At 37.5% G+C, this 22,015-nt stretch overlaps 1 protein-coding gene and 1 long non-coding RNA gene across 3 annotated transcripts in view; one reads left to right on the top strand and one right to left on the bottom strand.

Moving 5' to 3' along the window:
• The window catches only part of NME7 (NME/NM23 family member 7), a gene marked incomplete in the record, with an annotated part of 94,873 nt that overhangs the window by 70,250 nt on the left and 2,608 nt on the right, over window positions 1-22,015 (top strand). The window contains 1 exon segment of the mRNA XM_072426681.1: window positions 17,526-17,633. Coding sequence (XP_072282782.1) covers window positions 17,526-17,633 — 108 coding nt within the window.
• Window positions 4,152-17,428, bottom strand: LOC140341144 (uncharacterized). 2 transcript variants are annotated; one of them, XR_011922822.1, is made up of 4 exons: window positions 16,056-16,946; window positions 5,491-5,665; window positions 5,129-5,243; window positions 4,152-4,922 (listed from the first exon to the last, which is right to left on the bottom strand). It is a non-coding gene; the product is annotated as an uncharacterized lncRNA (long non-coding RNA). The 2 variants fall into 2 exon arrangements; XR_011922823.1 differs by lacking the exon at window positions 16,056-16,946 and adding an exon at window positions 17,184-17,428 and having other exon boundaries at window positions 4,233-4,922.

The following is a 22,015-nucleotide window of genomic DNA, read 5'->3' as shown; positions in this document are numbered from 1 at the left end:
GTCACGTATCTGTACAGACAAATTTAAATACACACTTTGATTGGACTATGTTCTCCCACTGGGCCTGATATTGTAAAGCTGTCCAAGGCTGGAGAGGATACACATTCATCAGTGAAGTGCTGCAGCAGAATGGATCTGGTCCAGGATTCAAAACATTTGCTGGCAAATAGCAAATGACTTTGAAGAAATCCATTCCAGGTTTGCTTGATCACCCAGCTTCACTGATGGAAATGTATCCTTCACAGCATTGGACAGCTTTAGTAAATCAGGCCAAATATATAGTTGTTTGTATATGCATAATTTGCATAGAATTATAGATAATCATGAGAAAATAAGCAGCTTGTTTACCCTCAAAGTTTTGTCAATCAGAACATTTGTTTGTACTTCAGCTTCCTTACATACGCTACAGGCTCCTGATTGCCTCTGAATAAGTATAATGACTCTCGCTGCGGTACCTAGTACATATTTTATAATATATATTGTGTGAGGACCTTTTTTTCACCTGTAATTGCAACAGATTGAGTGATGTCTGCAAGTTACATAAGGTTTGCCTTTCTTTTGAATATCAGCTTTGAGTTTGAAGAAAATGGAATAGGATTTTGAATAAGTTTGTTAACATCAATTTTACACCAAATGGAGGGCTTGAATTGCTAGCACAAATCAACTGCCACAAACAAATCAACAACTTAAAAGTAAGTTGTCCAATAACATAATGAAAACTAATAAAATTTCAGTTTATAAAACCACATGACCCCCACCATACTATATCGATCACTTAACATGCACATAATTTATGTAGTGCATGAACTGCTCCATTATTAATTTTCCTAAGGCAGATGTGTGCAGTGTGTCAACAAAGAAATATTTCAAATCACATTAAATGGTCTCATCATATGTGTATATGTCTTTTATTCACTTTTACTTTTAGTCACTGTGGAAGAAAATCGTTATATTTCCATGTAGCAGCTGTTGTACTCCATTGTATCCAGCCAGCTATGACAGTGCTTTTCTGCTGACTTTCATTATCACACAATCTGCTACTCTCGCTGCCATAATGTTTGTCCTGCTTAAAGAGACCTTGTCACTAGATCATTTTTTGCTAAAATCCTCCTATTAGATTGTGCATTCAACCAACTTTATTCATGCAGTTTACCATTAACTCTCTTGTGTAAACATTTCAAAAGTAATGAGACTGGTGCTGAGTGCCACCATCTCAGATGTAATGTCAGCTGCCCTTGCAGATTTAAAGCTGTCACGGAAACTGTGATTTCTACAATTTCCTGGTAACTTAATAAAAGGTTATGAGCTTGATCAGCATGGAGAGCGTCTAGACAGTGTGACAGGGTCTCTTTAAGCTGTGCCAATAGGTTAGTGAATTGTATAGTCTCATCAACACGTAGTATCCAGTAAATGCTGAGTAATAATGGCAGGTGTTATAGCTAATAGATTGTCTAAAAATAACATTGGGCTAGTTAACTTAAATTACATTAACATCAATGTGGAGGAATCTGATAGTTTGGCACCGTATACTATTACTACAAGTTACAGCCCAAGAGCAGTCCAAGTCTTAAACTGAGAGCCTTTCTGTAAATGTTGCAATAAACTGCATAGTAGGTATCATGTAAAATTACTGTAATACTGTATCTAAATATAGCTATGTGGTGCATGGTAAAAGTCATATATCTAATTACTGATTTATTAGTTACCCAGATGAATGATCATAAGTCTATGAATGTGTACACACGTTAGATTTCTGTCAATGGAAATGATCTTTCATGATCCTTTTCAGTTACAGGATAATGCCTTGAGACCATCACAATGGTTCATCCAGGGTGATAACCATGTATCCTTAATAGCTTACACTATATGCCCAGGCATTGGGCAAATATATTCCAAACATCCCTCTACCCCTTCCAAACAATTCCCAGCACTACTTGTTTCCTTGTTTCTGGAGCTGAAAACAAATTTTGTCACTTCCTGTGACATCATCACTAGGCTTATGAAATTCTTGCAGGGACAGATGCTAGAAGCCCAGTTCCTATTGATGTAGACACTCCTACACTACTACATCACCCGTGAGTCCTTTTCTTACACACATTGGGCCTGATAAGCTCTCCTGGTAAAGATAGACTATAGGGGAACTTTAGTGATCCAGGAAACCTGAAAAATGGATCTGGCATAGGATTGAAAACATTTGACAGCTAAAATCTACTGCTTGGGATTTCAGAGTATAACATTCAATTAATATTGAATCAGCCTAATACAGGAATTTATTTGCTTACTGGATTTTCAGTATGATCAACAGGTCTTTTTCTGTACTTGCACAATTTCTAACGGGACAAAAACCTGTGCAATTATTCTTGTATTGAAAATGAACTTAATATTTTTGTTCATCATTTTTTGCCGTGATGTGAACTTTAAATTGTGTAAATAAGCTGCTGAACAATGCCGGGAATGTATTGGAGCAATAATAAAACCCGGTATTTTCAATGAAAGTTCAGAGCACAAGGAGACAGCAGACACGAGAAGGCCAAACAACAATAGGGGATTGTGTGTTTAAGGTTTAACATAAATTGATGGCCATTATTGAGTCCCCCATTGATGGTGATTTTTTCACAGTAGTTTACAGTCAGCATAGAGACATTCTCATCTGTCCCTAGTCCAGTGGAGCTTGCAGCCTAATGGTTTCCCCAGTAATATTCACATACAAATAGATACGCATATTGAGGTGCCAGTAATACCCCTGTGAATCTTTGGTACTTTTAACTGGTATCTGGGGTACCAGTTGACAATAGTCAGTCTTTTTAATGCTTAACAGGGTCTGTAGTGCTGCAAACCTACTTGATGCAGGTCAGGATGAGGTCATCTGCAGATCAGATGTGCCTGTCCATTATATCTTAATGATAATAACATTATAAAATAACATAATAAAGTATTGTGTATTATAAACAATTACTTTTTTTTATTAATAAAATACTTGCTTTCATATTTTTTAGTTCTTTCTTACTGTTATTTAGTGGTGTCGATCCCCTTTATCCACATATATCTCAGAGGCAGAAAGTGGATACAAAGAGGCTGAGATGTAACAAAGATGAAAACAAGTAGCACTCTGGGCTTTGCAGTGTTATGTCCCGGGTTTGAGGTATTGGCCAGGACACTATCTGCATGGAGTTTGCTGGTTCTTCCCGTGTTTGGTGGGTGTCCTCCGGGTACTCAGGTTTCCTCCTACATTCCAAAAACATGCAGATAGGTTAATTGGCTTACTCCTAAATTAGACCTTAAACTGTTTTAAAGACATATGACTATGGTAGGGACATTGGAATGTAAGCGCCTTTGAGGAACAGCTAGTGTCATGACTATGGACTTTGTAAAGCGCTGCATAATTTGTTGGCGCTATATATATACTTTGTAATAATAATATATAAACGTCAGTTTATAGCAATCCTATATGTTTATAGTTCCTCCTTGTGTGCTATTCAGATTTCTTCTCCCATTTTACTATTTGAGGAAAGGAGCACACATGGCCACCCCTGCTCTTCAATGGGATCTTTTCTAGCTTGTAGGAGATGTCAGGTTTAGTCAGTACACTGCTTCGGCAATGGCCAGTCAACAGTGACTGATATTTAACAGGCATCATTTACACATTTTTGTCTAAATACACACAACACAGTCTAAATGTGAACAGGACAGGACAACAAACCAGATGATGTGTATAACATGTTTTTGTAGTCTGGGTCACACTGTACAGCATAATACACAAGTTTGAACAACCATTCCATACTCCTTGCTGCTATAAGTGGACAATATGACACATATTATCGCATAATGCTATAGGGGACACTGGAAGTAATTTCTGTGTTCTCTATACAAGACAGCAACACAACAACCTAATGTGAACTGTTAGCTTCAGCACCCAAACTGCTTAGCACCCATTTACTTTGCAGAGAGGGTGAATTCTGTTGTAACTTTTTTTCTTCCAGAAAAATTTGACTGTGTGGAATTTTTGTGCAGCACATAAGACACCCACTAAACCACAGGGGTGCATCTAATGAACAATGAAATTGAAAATTACACAGTACGAAGTGGAAGGAAAGAAGCTTACATGAGCAATACAGTTTTTCACCAAACACTAGAAACAGTAGCAGATGGAACAGAAATAGATAAGACTGAAATTCTGCTTAAAATGGTTTTGGTTTATCTATTTCCTTTTCTTTTTTGTGTGTTTTTTATGTCCTCTGATCTTTTCTAATGGATCATCCGTGGGAAATATCAATAAAAGGAACAATGTATTTTAAGAGTTCTCTAAGAAGCCCACAGATGGGGCAGCGTTTTGTGAAAAGTTGTAATACCAGTGATGACATCTTTATGTTCTTAGTCCCCAATCACTATTGTGGCACAACAATTTCCTGCCTTCCCACACTCTTTATTTTCTCTTGTTGGTCCACAATCTCTGACATTTATAATTGTAGCATTATTCGTACTAAATTTTATGTGCAGACCTTTAAAAATTTCAGTGTCCACAGTTAAGCCAGCATATATCTAGTAAGTTACATCAAACTGCAGTTAGTCTTCTGAAATTATAGAGGAACTTTAAAGCATCAACAGAGAACAAATAAAAAACACATGGAAAATATGTAAACCCCATGCAAGTATTGATTGTTCTTGTAGAGGGTGCATAAATGCTTCAGTAATAAGTCAATGTCTTCAGGCAGCAAGTTATGCATAAAATGTGTACAATTTACAAGGTTAGCATTAAAAAGAGCTGAGCAGAGGTGCAGCAAGGTAATTGGTACATATAAAAACACTTTATTTTCTCATGTTTATCAAATACAGTTGCTGCTGTAATTGTGAATATGATTGCTTCTGGAACAGTGCTTCTTTGTGATTTCCAGTTCACCATACTTCAAGAAGGGTGCATGGATCTACAGAAAATGATGGATAAAATATGAGTTCATTATTTATTCATTCGACAAGTAGTGGAAGTCATTGTGCAATATATATGTCATTTCTACAATGCCCAGATGCTGCCACAGTCAAAATGCTCCAAACTATTGTGTGGTCGACATAACCAGCCTGTTGCACATATTACTATTCCCAAGCTGTTTCTATTCAAGCTCTGCAAGCTTACCTAGTAAGTCAGTGTTGAGCCAGGAATGTGAGACAGGATCAGCGGAGGATTTGTCCTTCAGAAAAGTATAGAAATACACATACTCCTATGTAATACCTGCTGAAAGTATTTTGTCCTGTTGATAAGTACAGCTTCATTAATATTTTGGAGCCTAAAAGGGTATCATTTTTTAAAAAAGGAAACCTTGTTCCCTTTACACACAACATATACAACCCATTGGTATTGTTCAACTACTGTAAAGCGTATTTTATAATTGTAGTGCCAGGTCTACTCTTTTTGTTGCCCCCACATACTTGCTAAACCACTAATAAATACATACCTAAAAACATCTTTAAAGAAAAAGAAGAAGATAAAATAATTACCTGCTCTCCAGCTGCTATAGTGCAAGGGGATCATCATTATCCCCTTACAAGATACTGGAGAATTTTAAGTTCTTCAGATCATGGAGCACAGTGTTGGAAGCATCTCCTTAGCGAGGTTTGGAGAACTGAACTCCCTTGTTCTCTGTGTAAGAAGGACGGCATCTCTTCACCTATGCTTCAAAGGAAGAATCCAGACAAAGGGTATTATACTTTCTAATTGTTTTGTCCTATGAATGTTTTTTTTTTTTTTTTTTGCAGATATGCAAGGGGTAGGGGCAAATTCAAATACGTAGTGGACCTTGCTTCTTAGGGCCAAGTTTAAATTACCTTTCTAATGTAGCAGTTGATTCCTTAAATCTATGGCAACTTGGATGTGACCTTTGCCACTGTTTGTATACCCCCCCCCCCCCCCCCAATATATTTTCACATGGTCAAAAAATGATAGAAATTCCCTCCCATGCAAATCTGGAGCTGCACATATAATACATATACTTCAATTATTATAGAGGGATATATTCCGCTTTATTCAGAATAAAAGGATGCTGGAGCTGTTTATAATTCTACACTGGGAATAGGCAAGTGGTTGTAATAAAGTCAGCCCTTTCAACTGACCAGTCAGTGTAAGAAAAAGCATGGTACTTACATTCCGTACAAGCCAGAAAAAAGAGTCTTTATAGAAAAAAAGACATGACCAGTGTGCTTCATTGCACAAGCACACTCAATAAATTGAATGCAATTATATCCATCTATGTGTTGAATTGCATGTTGGTTTTGTAAACGGCTTTATGAAAAACAAGTCAAGAAATCAAGATCCTAAATTCTATCCTATTTTTATTTTCACCTGTTGTATTTTTTCATCAACTCTCTTACTTCTTATTTGTAACCTTTCAAATCCCTTGTTGAAAAGTAGGGTGATTTACGAACATGCAGAAAAAAATATCTAGCAACACTAGTCAGCTGTTTAAATGTTATTATGCCTAAAGCTATATCATATTATTACTTTGCAGAAAGATTTCTGCAGCCTAACACCCCTGGGGCTGTTCCTGTTTCATTGTATATACTTGGGCAAGTCACACAACACTGAGCATAGTCTTCTCCTAAGAATGGTATCCTGTATATCAGGTTTTCTTTGCTACTTTTTTTTCAGTTAAAGCATAAATAGGTATTAAGAGGTGCTGTGGCTTGTTCTGTTTCAAGGTTATTAAGTACACACCTTGAACTGTATGCTTTTAATTTTCAACTGTTTCTAAATCTTTGAACAATAACTAAGCTGTAAGCAATTTGTTTTGCAATATAAACATGCACCACACAAAAAATATGTTAAATTAGCTCAATGTATCCATCAGTTTAAGCTCAACTACATCTAATAATAAAAATAATATTCACTAATTATGGTGCAAAGGTTACATTGCCTTTAATGTAAACACAATCTTTCCTTTATTTCCCGCCTAATGCTTTGCTAAGTGAAAGGTATATATGGGTAAAGCTAAAATCGCCAGGGATATTTGTCCCATGTGACCTCATTAAATATAACACCTGGCTTCAACAGAAATTCCTTTTACAGTGTAAATTGTTAATTTTCTTTTATTTCATAATTCCATTTTACAGGAAAAGGCAAAGAAACATAAATTAGCAAAAGAAATAGACTAGGACACAATCTGCATGGAGTTTGCAGGTTCTCCCCGGGTTTCCTCTGTGTACTCCGGTTTCCTTCCACATTCCAAAAACAGTTAGGTTAATTGGTTCCCCGTAAAACTGACCTTGGACTGTAATAATGACATATGACAGAGGTAGGGGCATTGTGAGCCCCTTTGAAGGACAGCTAGTGACGTGACTATGGACTTTGTACAGCGCTGCGTAATATTATAACGCTATATAAATACTGTATAATAATATTAGTAACTGTCTCCTAATTGATGTAACCATGTCATAAACACCCTTGACCAAGACTATACACATTTTGCAGATATTGCTCACTGTTGTCACAATCAAGAAGCCCAGATCAGTTATATTTAGGCAATACCTAATCAAGTATATGTAGACAGAAAGTGGCCAAAAATTGATGGAAAAGTTTAGCATCATTGACATGTAAGATAGAAAAAAGTGGGAAAACAGCATAAAAACTGCTTGTGATACAGAGTGTTTAAGCACACTTGGTTGGGGTTTAGCTAGTGACATGACTATGGACTTTGTACAGCGCTGCGTAATATGTTGGCACTATATAAATACTGTGTAATAATAATAATCCAAAAACATGAACCCAGGAGAGGTTATACTTCTTCTGTTCTGTCACAAGACAAGGTTAGCAGCTTATCAAGGGGGGTCTTAGGCAACACCCCCTGGGGATTTAAGCTGAGGTTATCACCAGCCCTCATAGCTCAGTACCTCCTGACTTTGTGCTCCCCGGGCTATAGCTCCAGAATCCAGAATTTGTCATGCACTTTCAAGGGTCTTTGAAGCTAAAGCTGCCATGGAGACAATGGACAACAAGCATGCAGAGAGCTGTGAAAATGTATGTCAATCAAGTGCTGCACAAGATCTATTCATTTGACCTTTTGGTTAGATTTATACGTATATCTAATAATGATACTAATTGAATGGTTACTTCTCTGGTTTGAACACCCCTAGATATCTGCACATGTTTAGGAATTAATGGAGTAGCTATAAAGTAAATGTTCCCACAAGCATAGGAAGTGTGTTGGTAGGTTTCAGACAAAGCAATCCTCCATTTACAAGAAACAGGCTTGTTTCAGCTTCTGAAGCATATTTAGCTATAGTGTAGTATAATGAAAAGCCACTGCAAGAATGAAATGCAGCACTCAAAAGAACACACTTTGTTGGTTAGGATCTTAACTACTGAACTGAATAATATTGTTTTTTCTCTTATAGCAGATATAATTCAATAAAGCTTAGTAAGAGTGTGACGGATGTGTAAATCAAAGGCTTTTATCCTAGCTCTTTGCAGCCTGGTACTAATTTTTTTCAAATTTCACACCATAACATTACAGTTGTGGGTGGTAATATGTGGAACAAATGCAGAGAGGGTTGAGTTATACAGACATGTAAAATGACCGTGATCTTTGGAGGATTGCTTAACATGTTTCCCTGCTAGTCAGTGCCAGGGAAGAGAAGAATATCTCACACCTTTCTCACCTTGCACTGCCTTCTGAATAATTGGTGCGTAGGTGTACAGTGCCAAAGATTGTTGTTTGGAGCTATTGTGCTGTACCTTTGGTAGGAACACATTATTTGATATTAAAAGACCACACATGATGTTCATTTTGTCATTTTAAGGAAACACTGTTACTTTGCAAGTTATACCCCCCTCCCTGCCCTCTACAATAGTGTGATACTTATACCTTGGCAATCCACAGCTTTCCCTGTCGCAGCTGGTGCAAATCACTAAATCTTAAGGGTATGGGGAACCATTGACCTCTATTATGTAGTATTTTGTAGTGCTTTCATTTAGCAAACAGTTTCTAGGCTTGAACAATGACAGAGGTGGTGATGCCATAGTTTCCCCTGAGCCCGGACACAAGCCAACACTGGGTATACAGTGTCAGTTGCTAAGAAGGAATGCATATCAGTGGGTTGGTTGCCTTACATAACCACTTTTTCATGGTTTGATTAAAGTGAAAAAGTATCTTTAAGAACACAGACTATTGCCCACTATAGACCCATCTGCCTGCACATACCTGTAGCAACTTTCGACCTCTCCTGTCTCATCCCAATTTTAAACCATTCCAACATGCACCAATTCTGGTCATAAGAAGACTAGGTCTAGAAGCACCCTTTTGGCCTAAATTATGTGCTTAACCTAAAAGTTCCAAATATGATATAGATCCTACTGCATTGATAAACTTAATAGGTCAGATTTATTAAATGTATTAAAGACTGGAAAAGATAGACCATCATAGGAGTACATGGGTGATCCAGCAAACCTGAAATTAAGCTGGTCCATGATTGAAAACATTTGTCAACTAAGAACAAATGTTTTTAATAGACCTATTTCAGATTTGCTGGATCACCCAGGTTCTCCCATAATAGTCAATCTTCTCCAGCCTTGAAGAGCTTTAATAAATCAGGCCCACTGTGTTAAGGTTTAAGGCAAAAAAAAAGTATTGATCAGTTTTCATCTCTGATCTTAACAGTTTGTTACCTTAGGACAAACTCAAGCCATTTAATGAGTCTGGAGTGTGCCTTTAAATTAGTCAGAACCAGAAGGAACCATAAAACCTTTTGAGATAAGTACGTTGCTTTATGGATTTCTGAGAAGTAGTTTGGATAAAAAAAATATATGATAAAAGAAAACAATTGTACCTTATGACCTTGCAAATTATTTATTAACCAGACATAATACTTTTCTTATTAGGTTCTTGCTTATTAGGTTCAGACACTTTGAAAACGCAATTAGCAAGGGCATGTAAGGGTTCTGTTCTTAAGGATAAAGCAGCAGAGCCAGGGTAGAATATAGAAATCTTTCTTGCCAACATATGAAAATATATATGGGGAAGAATAAATCATCTGTAGTTCCTATGTAATTGCCTTGTAAAATCCCATTAAGTGTTGACTATAGGACAGGATGCATTTATACAAATTTGCTTTTCCTCTCCCTCTTTGTTTGGGCTCGGATTTTTTGTGCAACTGGGGAAGAATTTTTGGCACTACCGCAAACTGGGCTTGCAATTCAAACATGACTTCCTCTTAGCCAATTGGATTCTTACATGTGGACAGTATACAACAGGAGGGATAATTACCAACCACATAAAACAACAAACACTAATAATACACAACTAAAACTATCTTATGAAATAAGAAATGTTGCAGGCTGTTACAAATTTGTGCCAGCGCTAAGGTAAGTATAGGCCCCATGGTTTGCGTGATGTATTGGTTTTTGGGTTTTACTTGGTTATTAGGGGTTTAATGTTATGACATTGGGTTAGGTTTAATTGGTAACATTTTAACAAGAGGGAAAATATCTTTGTTAACAAGTTAATAATATTGTTAACAAGAGGGAAAAAGATTAACTGGATTAGGTTTGTTGTTAGGGGTTTATATTCCGAGTCAGTTTGGTAATAGGAAGTCATGTTTAAAGTGACTTGAATAATAAAAGTATTGGGGATGCTATTGCTGACCACTCTCTTGTGTTACTGTCCTGAAACAGGAATTCTGACAATGTTTTTTCTGGGTTTATGTTTTTTAAAAAGTGTGGAAGCCAAATACATCCAGACAACCTGCATTTTCAAAATAGATAAAATTATCCATCGAAAACTGCATTCATTTATGGCTTTTATATTGGTCTGGAGTAACAGTAACAGAATGTCTCCAAATACGCACCATTACCTGATTGGGTTTACATACATACCTTATGAGGAAAGAAAGAATATAATGTTCTTGTAATTAAAGAAGGATTAAATCACAGGTAACCTGAGTACAGCAAGGACTACAGAATGAACAGAGCTAATGGGAAATGTAGTAGATGCCTGACCTCCGCAAGGAAGAGTAATTTAAAACCATGACTGAGTCATGTGGGAGTCCTTGAGTCTTATAGATGTTTCCTATATCACAAGACTGTTTAGAAGACTTATTTGAATACTCATTGTGTTTTGTGCATCCTCTCAGTGCATTGCTTGAAGTTTATCACAGTCATTAGAATGCACTCAGAAGTGAAAGCACAATCTAATTTTAGAACATGTTTTTTAATCTAAACCCCAACCAAGTGGCATTTAGTGTGCTTAAGCACACATGTATCATAAGCAGTTTTTATGCTGTTTTCTCACTTTTTTCTATCTTGCATGTCAGTGCTGCTGATCTTTTCCATCCTTTTTGGCCACTTTCTGCCTAAATATAATTGATCTGGTGCTGCTTCTTTATTGTGGCAACAGTGAGCTATATCTGCAAAATGTGTATAGTCCCAATCAAGGGTGTATATGACATGATTATAACAATTAGGAGATAGTTAATATGTCATAACAATAAGGACTTAGATGGGGCCTTCATTGTAGAATAATAGGTATTATTTTTTTAAAGTTGAAGATTTGACAAATAAAAGATATTATGTTTAGAAAGATTTAAATAGAGCCTTTCTTTTCTTTTTTAACATAAGGGAATCTTTTAAAAAACTTTCAGGTCCTTAGGGAACCCCTGCTATAATCCACAGCTCGCAGTGAGTAGGTCAGTGAACAGAATGCCTCTTACGTTGGTGGTCAGGGGGCAGAATGTCAGTCTTACAGATAACCAAAAAGATCATTGGTGTCAGTTAAACTGGCGTGGGAGGCACAAACTGCTCATTGGCCGATGAACCCCTAGGAACCTCTGGAGAAACCCTGGAGAGACGACGAGCGCTGTACATACGTAAGATTCCCGTCCGATATCGGCTCTGAGCCGATTATCGGACGAGAACAATTGTGTACCTAGCTTTAAAGTTTCCTCTGTTTCTATGTATCTTTCTTATCTGGTTCAGTGTATTATCTTTACTGTTTAACAGCACTGTGGCCAAAGTAGAAATCTGTTAAGGTTTTAACAAGCTAGGTAAGGTACAGTGGGTTGTGGCTTGTGCTGAGTGTAGCTGGGGTTAACAAAGGGTATGGCATTTACTGTAGCAAACATGCAAGGCATGCTGGTGAAATCTGTAAATAACACTTCCTAGCTTGGAGAAAAAGTATGGTCAGAGAGCTAACACTTAGTCTGAGGCCACTTAAAAGAAGAACTTAATTATTGGAAACTGCTTGACAACCAGAAGCTGGAAAGACAATAAACATTTTGGTGAAGAGTATGTATTGTGCAACCTAATATATAGAGTGCAGCAATCAGCACTATGTGTGACAGTTCCCCCTTAGAAATGGCATTGGTGTGATCAATAGTAGAGGGAGCAAAGGAAAAACATTACTGCTTAGTGGGAGAAGGGGGGCATTGATTTTCATTAGGACGAGGGTAAAGGGGCATGCTGGGACTTCTTAGGCATATATAGGGGCCGCAATGGTTTTTAGTGTGGAGACATTGATGTCAGTGCTGCAGAATCCAAAGAGGATTTGGATATGCTTCCTCAAATAGCTAAATCTAGACATATCCAATTGGAATAAGAAAGCATAGTTAAGACAGGTTGTATTTTTTATGACAAATCTTTTTTTTTTTTAGGAATATAACTTCTATTGTGTTTTGTTTTATACAGGTATGCAGGGTTTACTATATTTTTCTGGCCTGTGTCCATTATTATAAATTACTGTATTTGCCATAGGTGGAAAAATGATCATCATTCTATAACTGTCATTCTATACCCAACCCTAGATTTCCTCCAGAGATTGCTAAGCAATAAGCATTTTGTTCCTCTCAGGTCAGTTTAAGTGACACCAGTGATCTGTTTGGCTATCTTTAGGGGTGGCAGCATTCAAGGTGTCCAGAAATATAGGAGGCATTCTACCTACTGACCACCACACTAATGTAATGTGAGCTGTGGATATAGTAATATTAGAAGGGGTTCCCCCAGGGACCTAAAAGTAATTTCAAGGTCGAGAAACACTGTTCTATAGGCTGGAAAAGCACTTGCACATTGCTCTACTGTCCAAGCATCTACTACTACTGATGAAGGTGAACCTGGTTGTCCCATACCACTACTTGTACGAAATCCCATGAATAAATCATGCCACACCTTAAAAATAATTCTGCTGATAAATTTTATTTGCTGCAATGGCTGCTGTCACTCACCCAAGTCATTGTGGTATATTAAATGTTATAAGAAGATCAGTATGGTGTATTTTCTTTATGGAATGAAGGAACAATTGACCTTTGTCACCCAGACATAAAGTTCAGGACAATCTCCAACAGAGACCTAGGCAGAAGTTTAGAAAAAACATTCAGACTCTATTTTACCCCTTTACTGTCATAAAGGAACCATTTGGTATTACTGCCTCTATCCGAGATTATCTCTCATTTCCTGTGCTGGTGACATGTTGTCAGTCAGACAAAAAGCAAAGGGAAATCTGCTAATAGGACCAAACAGAAAAGTAAATATTGACAACAGTCTTTTCTCATTCTATCAGACAATCCTGTTATCCATTTTACATTTTAACTGCAAACTTTTTTGTATTGGGTCTTTACAGTATTTTTTTTCAGTTATATTGTTTTCCTGTCTCTGTGGAATTCTGCTGCTCCTACTGAAATTCCTTATAATCTCTTTCAACATATATATTTCCAGATTACTGCCACCAAAACTCAGATCTCTATCACAGTGGGCAAATAGTTTTTTTACTTGCATAAAAGTAGATGCCATTGTTCATACTCTATATGCAAATAAGTGTTTTTCTTGTCAAGCTTTACCTGATACTATCCTAATTTCCCTCATTGTCTTTTTATTTGCATCATTTTCTTTGTTCATAGTGATATCTGCAAATCTAAAAAGCACACATGTCCTGATTTCCTTTGTACCTGTAAATACACAAACATTGATTCCGCTCCTTACTCCCATTTCCTCCAAAACAAATTAATCCTTTTGTTTCTTCTGAATGCTTGAGTGGTTTTTGTTCTGGGATAATCTCCTGTAAATTACAGTATACTAAGTAAATGGAAAAACAGGAACATTATGGGATGTGATCATCCCATAGTATGATAAAAAAGGTTCACATAAACCACCTAGAATAGAGCAATGGTTTTTATGGTTTGGGGACCACTGTAAACTGAATCTCCTATGCTCTGGAAAAGCTACAAATTGCCTAAACGCTTTATTATTTTTTAAAAGGTTAATCAAAAAAATAAATGTTACCTTGGGCCTGGTTTATTAAAGCTCCCCAAGGCTGGAGAGGATACACTTTCATCAGTGAAGCTGGGTGATCCAGCAAACCTGGAATGGATTTGGCCCAGGGTTCAAAACATTTGCTAGCAAATGGCAAATGACTGAAGAAATCCATTCCAGGTTTCCGGAATCACACAGCTTCACTGATGAAATTGTATTCTCTCCAGCCTTGGAGAGCTTTAAAAAATCAGGCCCATTCCTTTGTATCCTTTGGGTGGCAACTTTGTTTTTTCCCTTACTTTTATATCAACTAACTGATTACCAGGCGTTGCCCGGGTACTTATTTATTGCAATCTTATATTATTGTCCAAAAACTTATGTAAAAATATAAGCAAAAGGCACACTGTGCTGGGCAATACATACATACACACACACATACATACATAGATGCAAATATACCTCTGACATATACCACAGCGCTGTACAAAGATCAGCGGTGCACTCAGATGAGTCTCAGTCATATGTCTAGCAAGTTTGGTTGAAATGTCTCCATGCGTTTCCGAGTGATGGTGGAACATACATACATTCAAATATAGCTCTGACACTTCAGCTAATAAGAAATGTACACGGTCCTTGGAACAGAAAAAGTCTTGATTAGTTATATGAAACTCAGCTAAGATACAAATGAAAAGCTAATGATTCTAACAACTGTATAGGAGCTGTAAAAATCAGACATTGTGACCATTTTCACTGTAAAAAGATTGTCTGAAGTACGACTTTAAACTATAATGTACTTTTAAACCTCATTGGATAATATATCCAAACACCAAGTAACTTTTCACATTCAAACTCTTTATCTCTGCCTTTTTTTTCTTTTACACAGTGCTGGGTGAACTGTGAGTGGCGTGTCCGGCAATGTAAATACTGTACATACATGTAAATACCAGGCCATGTTTGTGTTCAACCAATTATAATAGTATTTTTTTTATTTACTGTAAAAGGTACAGGCAACATCAGTTTTAGCTCCTAAAGCTTAAAGCCAAACATAATATTCAATTAGTTGAATCAAAAGTTGACTCCAAAAAATTATTAAAATAAAATATTAGGCACTGCAGATATGCTTCCTGCATTGTAGGACACTGGGAATCGTAAAAAACATAAAGAATGGGGACCTGTTACAGCAGATCATTCTCATTACAAACCCTTTTTAAATGAATGTTCCAACTTCTTAGGTCTGCAAATGGCCACGAAGTACAGCAAGTACCAAAGGGTCACATGTGGTCCCCAGAGTCCTACAGACTGAGTAGGGAGCAGAAAACATTCAATTCATGACTTAAAACAAGAAAGTCTACAATCAGCAACTTGAGACTACTTCAGAAGGTTGAGCTGGGTTTAGCTATTCTATACAGAGCTGTCTTGTTCCAGAAACTGGTAATCTGCTGTTTTCTCTAATTATATGGTTATCTACTGGTTGCTGCAAGTACAGCACAGCAAAGAAATGATCATTTATTAATACAAACATTGAATTGAAATGGTATGTGGAGCAGCATAACACGCTATTTTAATTTTGACCACAAAAGAATATTAAACCGTGTGGACATCTGGAGTGCATCCGGATCAATATTGCTATCAGACCTGTTTTTCGGGGTGTTTTTCTACCCGGCAGACCACTAAAAAGTAAAAAAAGAAGCAATGTTTACACTGGCCTTATGCCTAGGAACCACTCTAATATTGTGTGATAGATTATTCAAATTGTCCATGAACTATCCCTTCCATTCAATGGGATAATTTAGATTTCACAAATTCCTATGCTCATCAACGAATAGAACTTACTTACTGAGAGTATCAGCTATCGGGCCTGTTCTGAACTTGACATTTCTGAGAACACAGTGTCCAGGATAGTATGACTGGAAAGATTTGCAATATTGGGTGTCTAAAAACCTTGTGAATAGACAAACAGCTTCCCTCAGGGCTTGTTTGTATACTTTATTTCTTAATAGATCTTACAACATTGAAGCAGAAAGTGCCACTCCCACGATTACCTCTGTGCACTGCTTGTGCCCTGGTACAAATATATACGTGTTATATTTGGATAAGAATACAGGTTTTTTTCTTTTTTAATTTATTTAGTAATGTGGAATAAATACATTTTAAAGTGACACAGCTTTGTTTTAAAAAGGTTTTAAAGAGTAAAAAGGTTTGGTAGTTTGTTAACTATAAATTATACCTGTGACATTTTGGCCAGTAAAGTCCTGATTAAGCAACATGTGCTTCGTTTTCTGGGGCATGTGACCATCTGTAACGCCTTTTACACTTCCTGATGATTTTAACTTTCACTTTTGGGAAAGCACTGAAAGTTTCTTCTCTCTTTCTTTTTGGTTTTCCATATCATGTAACTACAGGCTGTCAGATCTGATCAGAAAACATTTTAATGGACAAGAAAGGTGCATGGGTACATATAATATCCACTGCTCCTATAGCAGTCATCTCGTAGGCTATGTACACACATGCAATAGTTGTCGTTGGAAAGGATTTTTCATGATCACAACAAACGACTGCATGATGCATATACGAGTGCTGTACATACAGCACTGTTCTGCTTTATGGAGAGCGGAGGGGAGAACGACGGAACGGCACCAACTGCACTCTCCCCTTCACTTCCATTACAATCGTTTGTCGTCCATCATCTGTGGATCCTCCAGGATGGTCGTCCGAAAGACCAGCACGGTACACACACCAGATTCTTGTCCGATATCAACCCTGATCCTCCTAATCCTCTTTACTGTGCTAGGAAGTTAGCAAAAGTTGTAACCCATCCATGTTCTGTTCACACTTTGTTACTACGACCAGAAACAGCAATAATGAGTAAAAACTCATGGGTCTAAAATAGCAACTTTTTAAATGTAAGATTCACTCCAAGCACTTATTACCCCAAACATATATTAAATATACCAGTAATACATACCAGGCACACTCTCTGCAGCTTGAATGTTCTTGTGTTTAAGCAGTTATCTTCCAGCTGCTTCAGATTTCTCCATCATCTCAAAAGCATACTGCTAGATTATTAGGTGTCTGATAGGATTGACAGCGGAGTGTGCATGCATTATGCTTGTAAGTATGTGGGTTGGCATGAGATTGTAAATTTCAATAGCAGGGATTGATGTTGGTGATTTTATGTATGCCGTAAAAGCTGTGTGATATATCAGCTCTTTATATATAAAGCAAATATATTAAACTGTGCTGACTATGTAAATATGTATGCCTGCAATACCTTTGCTTATAAATATACACATTTTCTGTTTTGCAGGAAATAGCCCGACATTTACGACCTAGGACTATTCGTGCTTATTTTGGGAAGAATAAAGTGAAAAATGCTGTTCACTGTACTGATCTTCCAGAAGATGCAGTTCTAGAGGTAATAATCTTATTTTCCCTTTATAAAAGTGTTTAGAAAGACATTAATAACATTTAGAAATACTAGGAAAGGTGTTCAGGTGTTTCTTCAGCACCAGTTCCACTTGTCTTAAAAACAGAACAAGATTTTACCAGATTTCAAAAGAATAAACATGTATGTACTAATGCCATGTAAATACAGTGGGCAGGGCAGCTAATCTGAATCCAGTTATAACTGGTAGGCACTTGTATGTAAGTCTGTCTGCTTCTCATAGTCATATCATATATACATATGAGCACATTGTTGAAAGAGATAAAAAGAATATTTATATGGAAAGGCCTATCTAGTATCCACAGTCTTAGTTTTTATGAAAATGTAGACATCAGAAGAATACATCTTGTGAGTTTTTTTCCCTTAAAGTTAAATTAAATCGGTCCTAGGCTCAAAAAAACAAGTCACCAGGAAGTAGAGCTAATTGATAAGAGACATGCAGTGTCTCCTTTGTAAAAATAATAAATACTTGGATCCTGCTAGCCTTTTGTTTTATCTCTGAACTGTGTTATGCATGTGCCGTGTAGTGTAGAGCTGGGTTCTGTGATGCACAGAGCCAGCTGCTGGAGACAATGTAATTCCTGGGCTTGCACAATGGTTGAAAAGGTTCCCCATCATCCCGGAAGTCCATTGTGAAGCTGATGGTGAAGATGAGGCTTTTCGAGAACACAGCGAGATCCTGGACCTGTGATCGCATCAGGGCAGCTGCACATAGGTACAATTGTGCCATATTCGGCAAGTATGCTGCAAAAACTTGCTGAGTATGGCAGAAGCTCATCACTGACAATGAGTTCACTTCTTTAAATGCAAAAGCATGCTGAAGCAGCTTAAAGGCAAATCAAATTGACTTTGAAAACATACCGCATATGAATTGATTAAGACCTTTTTACACATGAACTAAAAGCTTAATTCCTGGCAGTCCCCATCCTCAAATAAAAGTAAAACTGGTTAAAATTAAAGCAACCCTCCTACTAAAATCTTTCCCTCTCTTTAACCTTCCTTAAATGACTTAGGCTATGTACACACGTGCAATATTTGTCGTTGGAAAGGATTTTTCACAATCCTTTCTAACGACTGCACGATGCACGAACAAGAGCTGTACATACAGCACTGTTCTGCTCTATGGAGAGGGGAGAGGGAAAACGATGTAACGGCACACCGCTGCGCTCTCTCCCCCTTCACCTCCATTATCATAGTTCATAATCCATCGTCCGTGGATCCACCAGAGTGGTCGTTCAGACGATGGACGAAGAGCACTGTACATACAAGATTCTCCTCTGATATCAGCCCTGAGACGATTATCGGACGAGAACCATTGCACATGTGTACCTAGCCTTACTTTCAATAAGTAAAAAAACATTTTCCTACTTACTCTACCCCCTCCCTTCCCTGGAGGTGACACCACTTTTTTTCTGGGTAACTTTCTGTGGAACGCAAAGCAAATGAGTAATCAAAAGAAGACACTCCAGTCATTTGGAATAGCATCTCTTTGCATTTGGCTTTGGTAGCTTTGGCTGTTCTGCTTCCCATAAGAATCATACTGGAAGAATGGTGACATCATCCCCAGCTTGGTGCCGCAATTACAAGTCAGGTAAGTATGAGTCTAAACTTTTATAGCTTTTTGACCTACTAAGAATAGAAAATTGAGGAGGGGATAAGAGTGTAACCAGACCTTCTATTTTAGAGAAAGGTGTTTCTTATCTCTTATGTATACCTAAAGTACTTAAAAGAAGCTTCCCTTTGCAACACCATGTATAAATTACAATCTGGATCATGCATGATTGATCACAAACAATAGTGGGAACAAGCCATCATTGGTGAACATGATCCAGTTCAATAGGGTTGGATTTAATGTTGTTTTTCATAGGATCAACAACCAGTTAGGAGTGACACTTGACTGAGAAGCAGCACAACTGATTATCTTTGAGAGCTGCAGCTGCAGAAACCTGCCTTTTCAAGCTTTGTTAATGCCTTCAGATCATGATGTTCTTAAAACTAAATGCAATGCTATGGACTATACCTACCCACAGATATATATATATACTATATGTAATGCAGACCATACACCATATCGGCTCCAGGCTAAAATACTGGCTATTTCTACAAGTCTAGGGTTGTAAACATGTCCATAGCTGTACCATTTTGGTAGATCTTGATTCACAAATGTCCGAATCTGCTTTTTTTGGAATACCATTAGATGTGCAAACTTCCAGCTGTCCCTAAGACACATCCTCACCTATGCACCAATGTATGTTGGTGCATAGGTTCACTTTCTCATGCCAGTGAACTGCTTCCTCAGGGGAGGTTTTACAGGCAGCTTCTACCCAAGGCAGTGAGTGACTGAGCAACTGGCAAGGTACAATCCACCAATGCCCCACGAGATCCCCTGATCCTATGGCAGGTCTAAACCTAGCCGTAAGGTTACTTCCTGGTTTCTCACAACAAATTGTAACGATAAAACCTCATATATGAAAGATCTCTCTGTTTGGCAGCATTAGCCAATCCAAATCTCCCTTCTTGTTTCAGACACAAGTAGGAAGATGTAAGGATTAATCTAAATGGTTGCTACAGACAACACTTTTTCAGGCATTTATGTACATGTGAATCTGTTAGGAGCATAGACCTGTCCACATAGTTGTGGCAGCCCTACCTAAAATGTTTCCTTGTTTTTGTGCCTCTTTTAAATAAACATGAGAGGGTTGTTCTGACTTGGCTGGGAAACTATAGAAGCCCTAGGCTTTCAGCATTCCATTGGGATTGTACCTTCCTAAGAATATATTCACTGCTTCCCTTTACATTTCTCCAAAGGGCAGTGTAACCTTGTAGCCATAATGTGAAAGACCTTTCATTTCATGCACTACTGTGTGTTCAGCGCATTTGTAAGCAGTTTGTACGAACAGTGCCAAGAGAAAAACAATCCTACTTTACTAGATCTATTTTAGGATCCTAACACATTACTTTCCACTGGCGCTAGATGAGTGCCTTTAATAAATAAGCATATCCCGTTGTTCATAACTTGAGCAACGCTTTTGTAATGTCATTGCTGCACACAGTTGTGGTTTATTGTGTAAGCTTTCTTTAATAAAGCAGCAAATGCTATTGTTAAAAAAGAGAGTAGGAGGAAACATCAACACAGACCCTGGAGGGTGCAAAGTGTCAATTAGAGACAAAACAAAATGTTTAATGCATGCAGTCTTTATGGATGTGATTGGTGTTTAACAGCTGTTAATAAACACTTTATTATTATTGTACTTTTTTAAACATTTTTAAAAAGAGATTTATTATTTTAATAGAGATTAGGTAAGCTTGTGCTTTTTCCATGTAGATCAGAGGATCACACACGCTATATGTGTTTTGTTAGACCACCTTTAGCTAGGATTACAGCACCTAGCTGTTGTATCTTTTAAATAAACCTATACAATGTCAGAAGATTTATTTCTGTCCAGACCATGCATTCACAAAGATTCACCTTCCATTCATTATGATTTTCTATTGATGATAGGACTGTAAGACTGTTGTCTTCTCCAGCTCATCCCAAAGAACAGATGGTTAGGATCTGAACTCCGTGGTAGCCAGTCTATTACAATCTGAACCTGATAAATCTTGGCATTGCCATTTTGAAATATGTCCATGCCACCAGAATGGAAAAAAATCATTGATATAACAACCTGGTCATTCGGTATATACGTGTAGTCAGCTGAACTTTTTTTTTTTTTGCACAACCTGACAGAACGTGGCCAACTGAATCAACCCCAAATCTTAACTTTTTTTGACAGATCGGGCATCCACGAAAGGAGCCGCCAAAAGCCTCTTGGGATGCGTGACGTTGGTATCCCAGGAGGCTCTGCGCTCCCATTGTCTTGTTAGAGCTTTACTTGACCAAAGGAGGCATTGAAAATGTCTACATTTGTGCATAGTTCTCACGCTGAGCAGACACCCAATGCTGCATTGTTGGAGGTAGTCACATGCTTCCCATACCCCACTGTACAGTCTATGCCACTTTATATAGGGCTGGGGTGTAATGAAAGTTAGTAAACACAGAGCACAGGAAGCTAAGCATGTTGTTTTTCACTGGGCAAAGCACAGGTTAACTTTAAAACAGTGAAAAAAGCAGATGTAGGCAAAAGAGATCAGTGAATGGCAAAGTGTCATAATTAGTCATTTCTATTTTTGAATCACACAGACCTTCTCAATTTTACTTTTGAACACACCACTGACATCTGAAAGGAGAACATATATAGCTAATTCCAAAAGTGCATTTCTTCCTGTTCTAATACATGCTCTTTGATCTTTTTGGCTAGCTGTAAGGCTGACAATTTACCCCTGGCCATCAATGTAAGAGGAATTCTTCC

The sequence above is a fragment of the Pyxicephalus adspersus genome, chromosome 1 (genome assembly GCF_032062135.1).
Source record: "Pyxicephalus adspersus chromosome 1, UCB_Pads_2.0, whole genome shotgun sequence".
Taxonomy (NCBI): domain Eukaryota; kingdom Metazoa; phylum Chordata; class Amphibia; order Anura; family Pyxicephalidae; genus Pyxicephalus; species Pyxicephalus adspersus.
The sequence above is the reverse complement of the archived record's forward strand: the minus strand, read 5'-3'. Positions and strand labels throughout refer to the sequence as shown.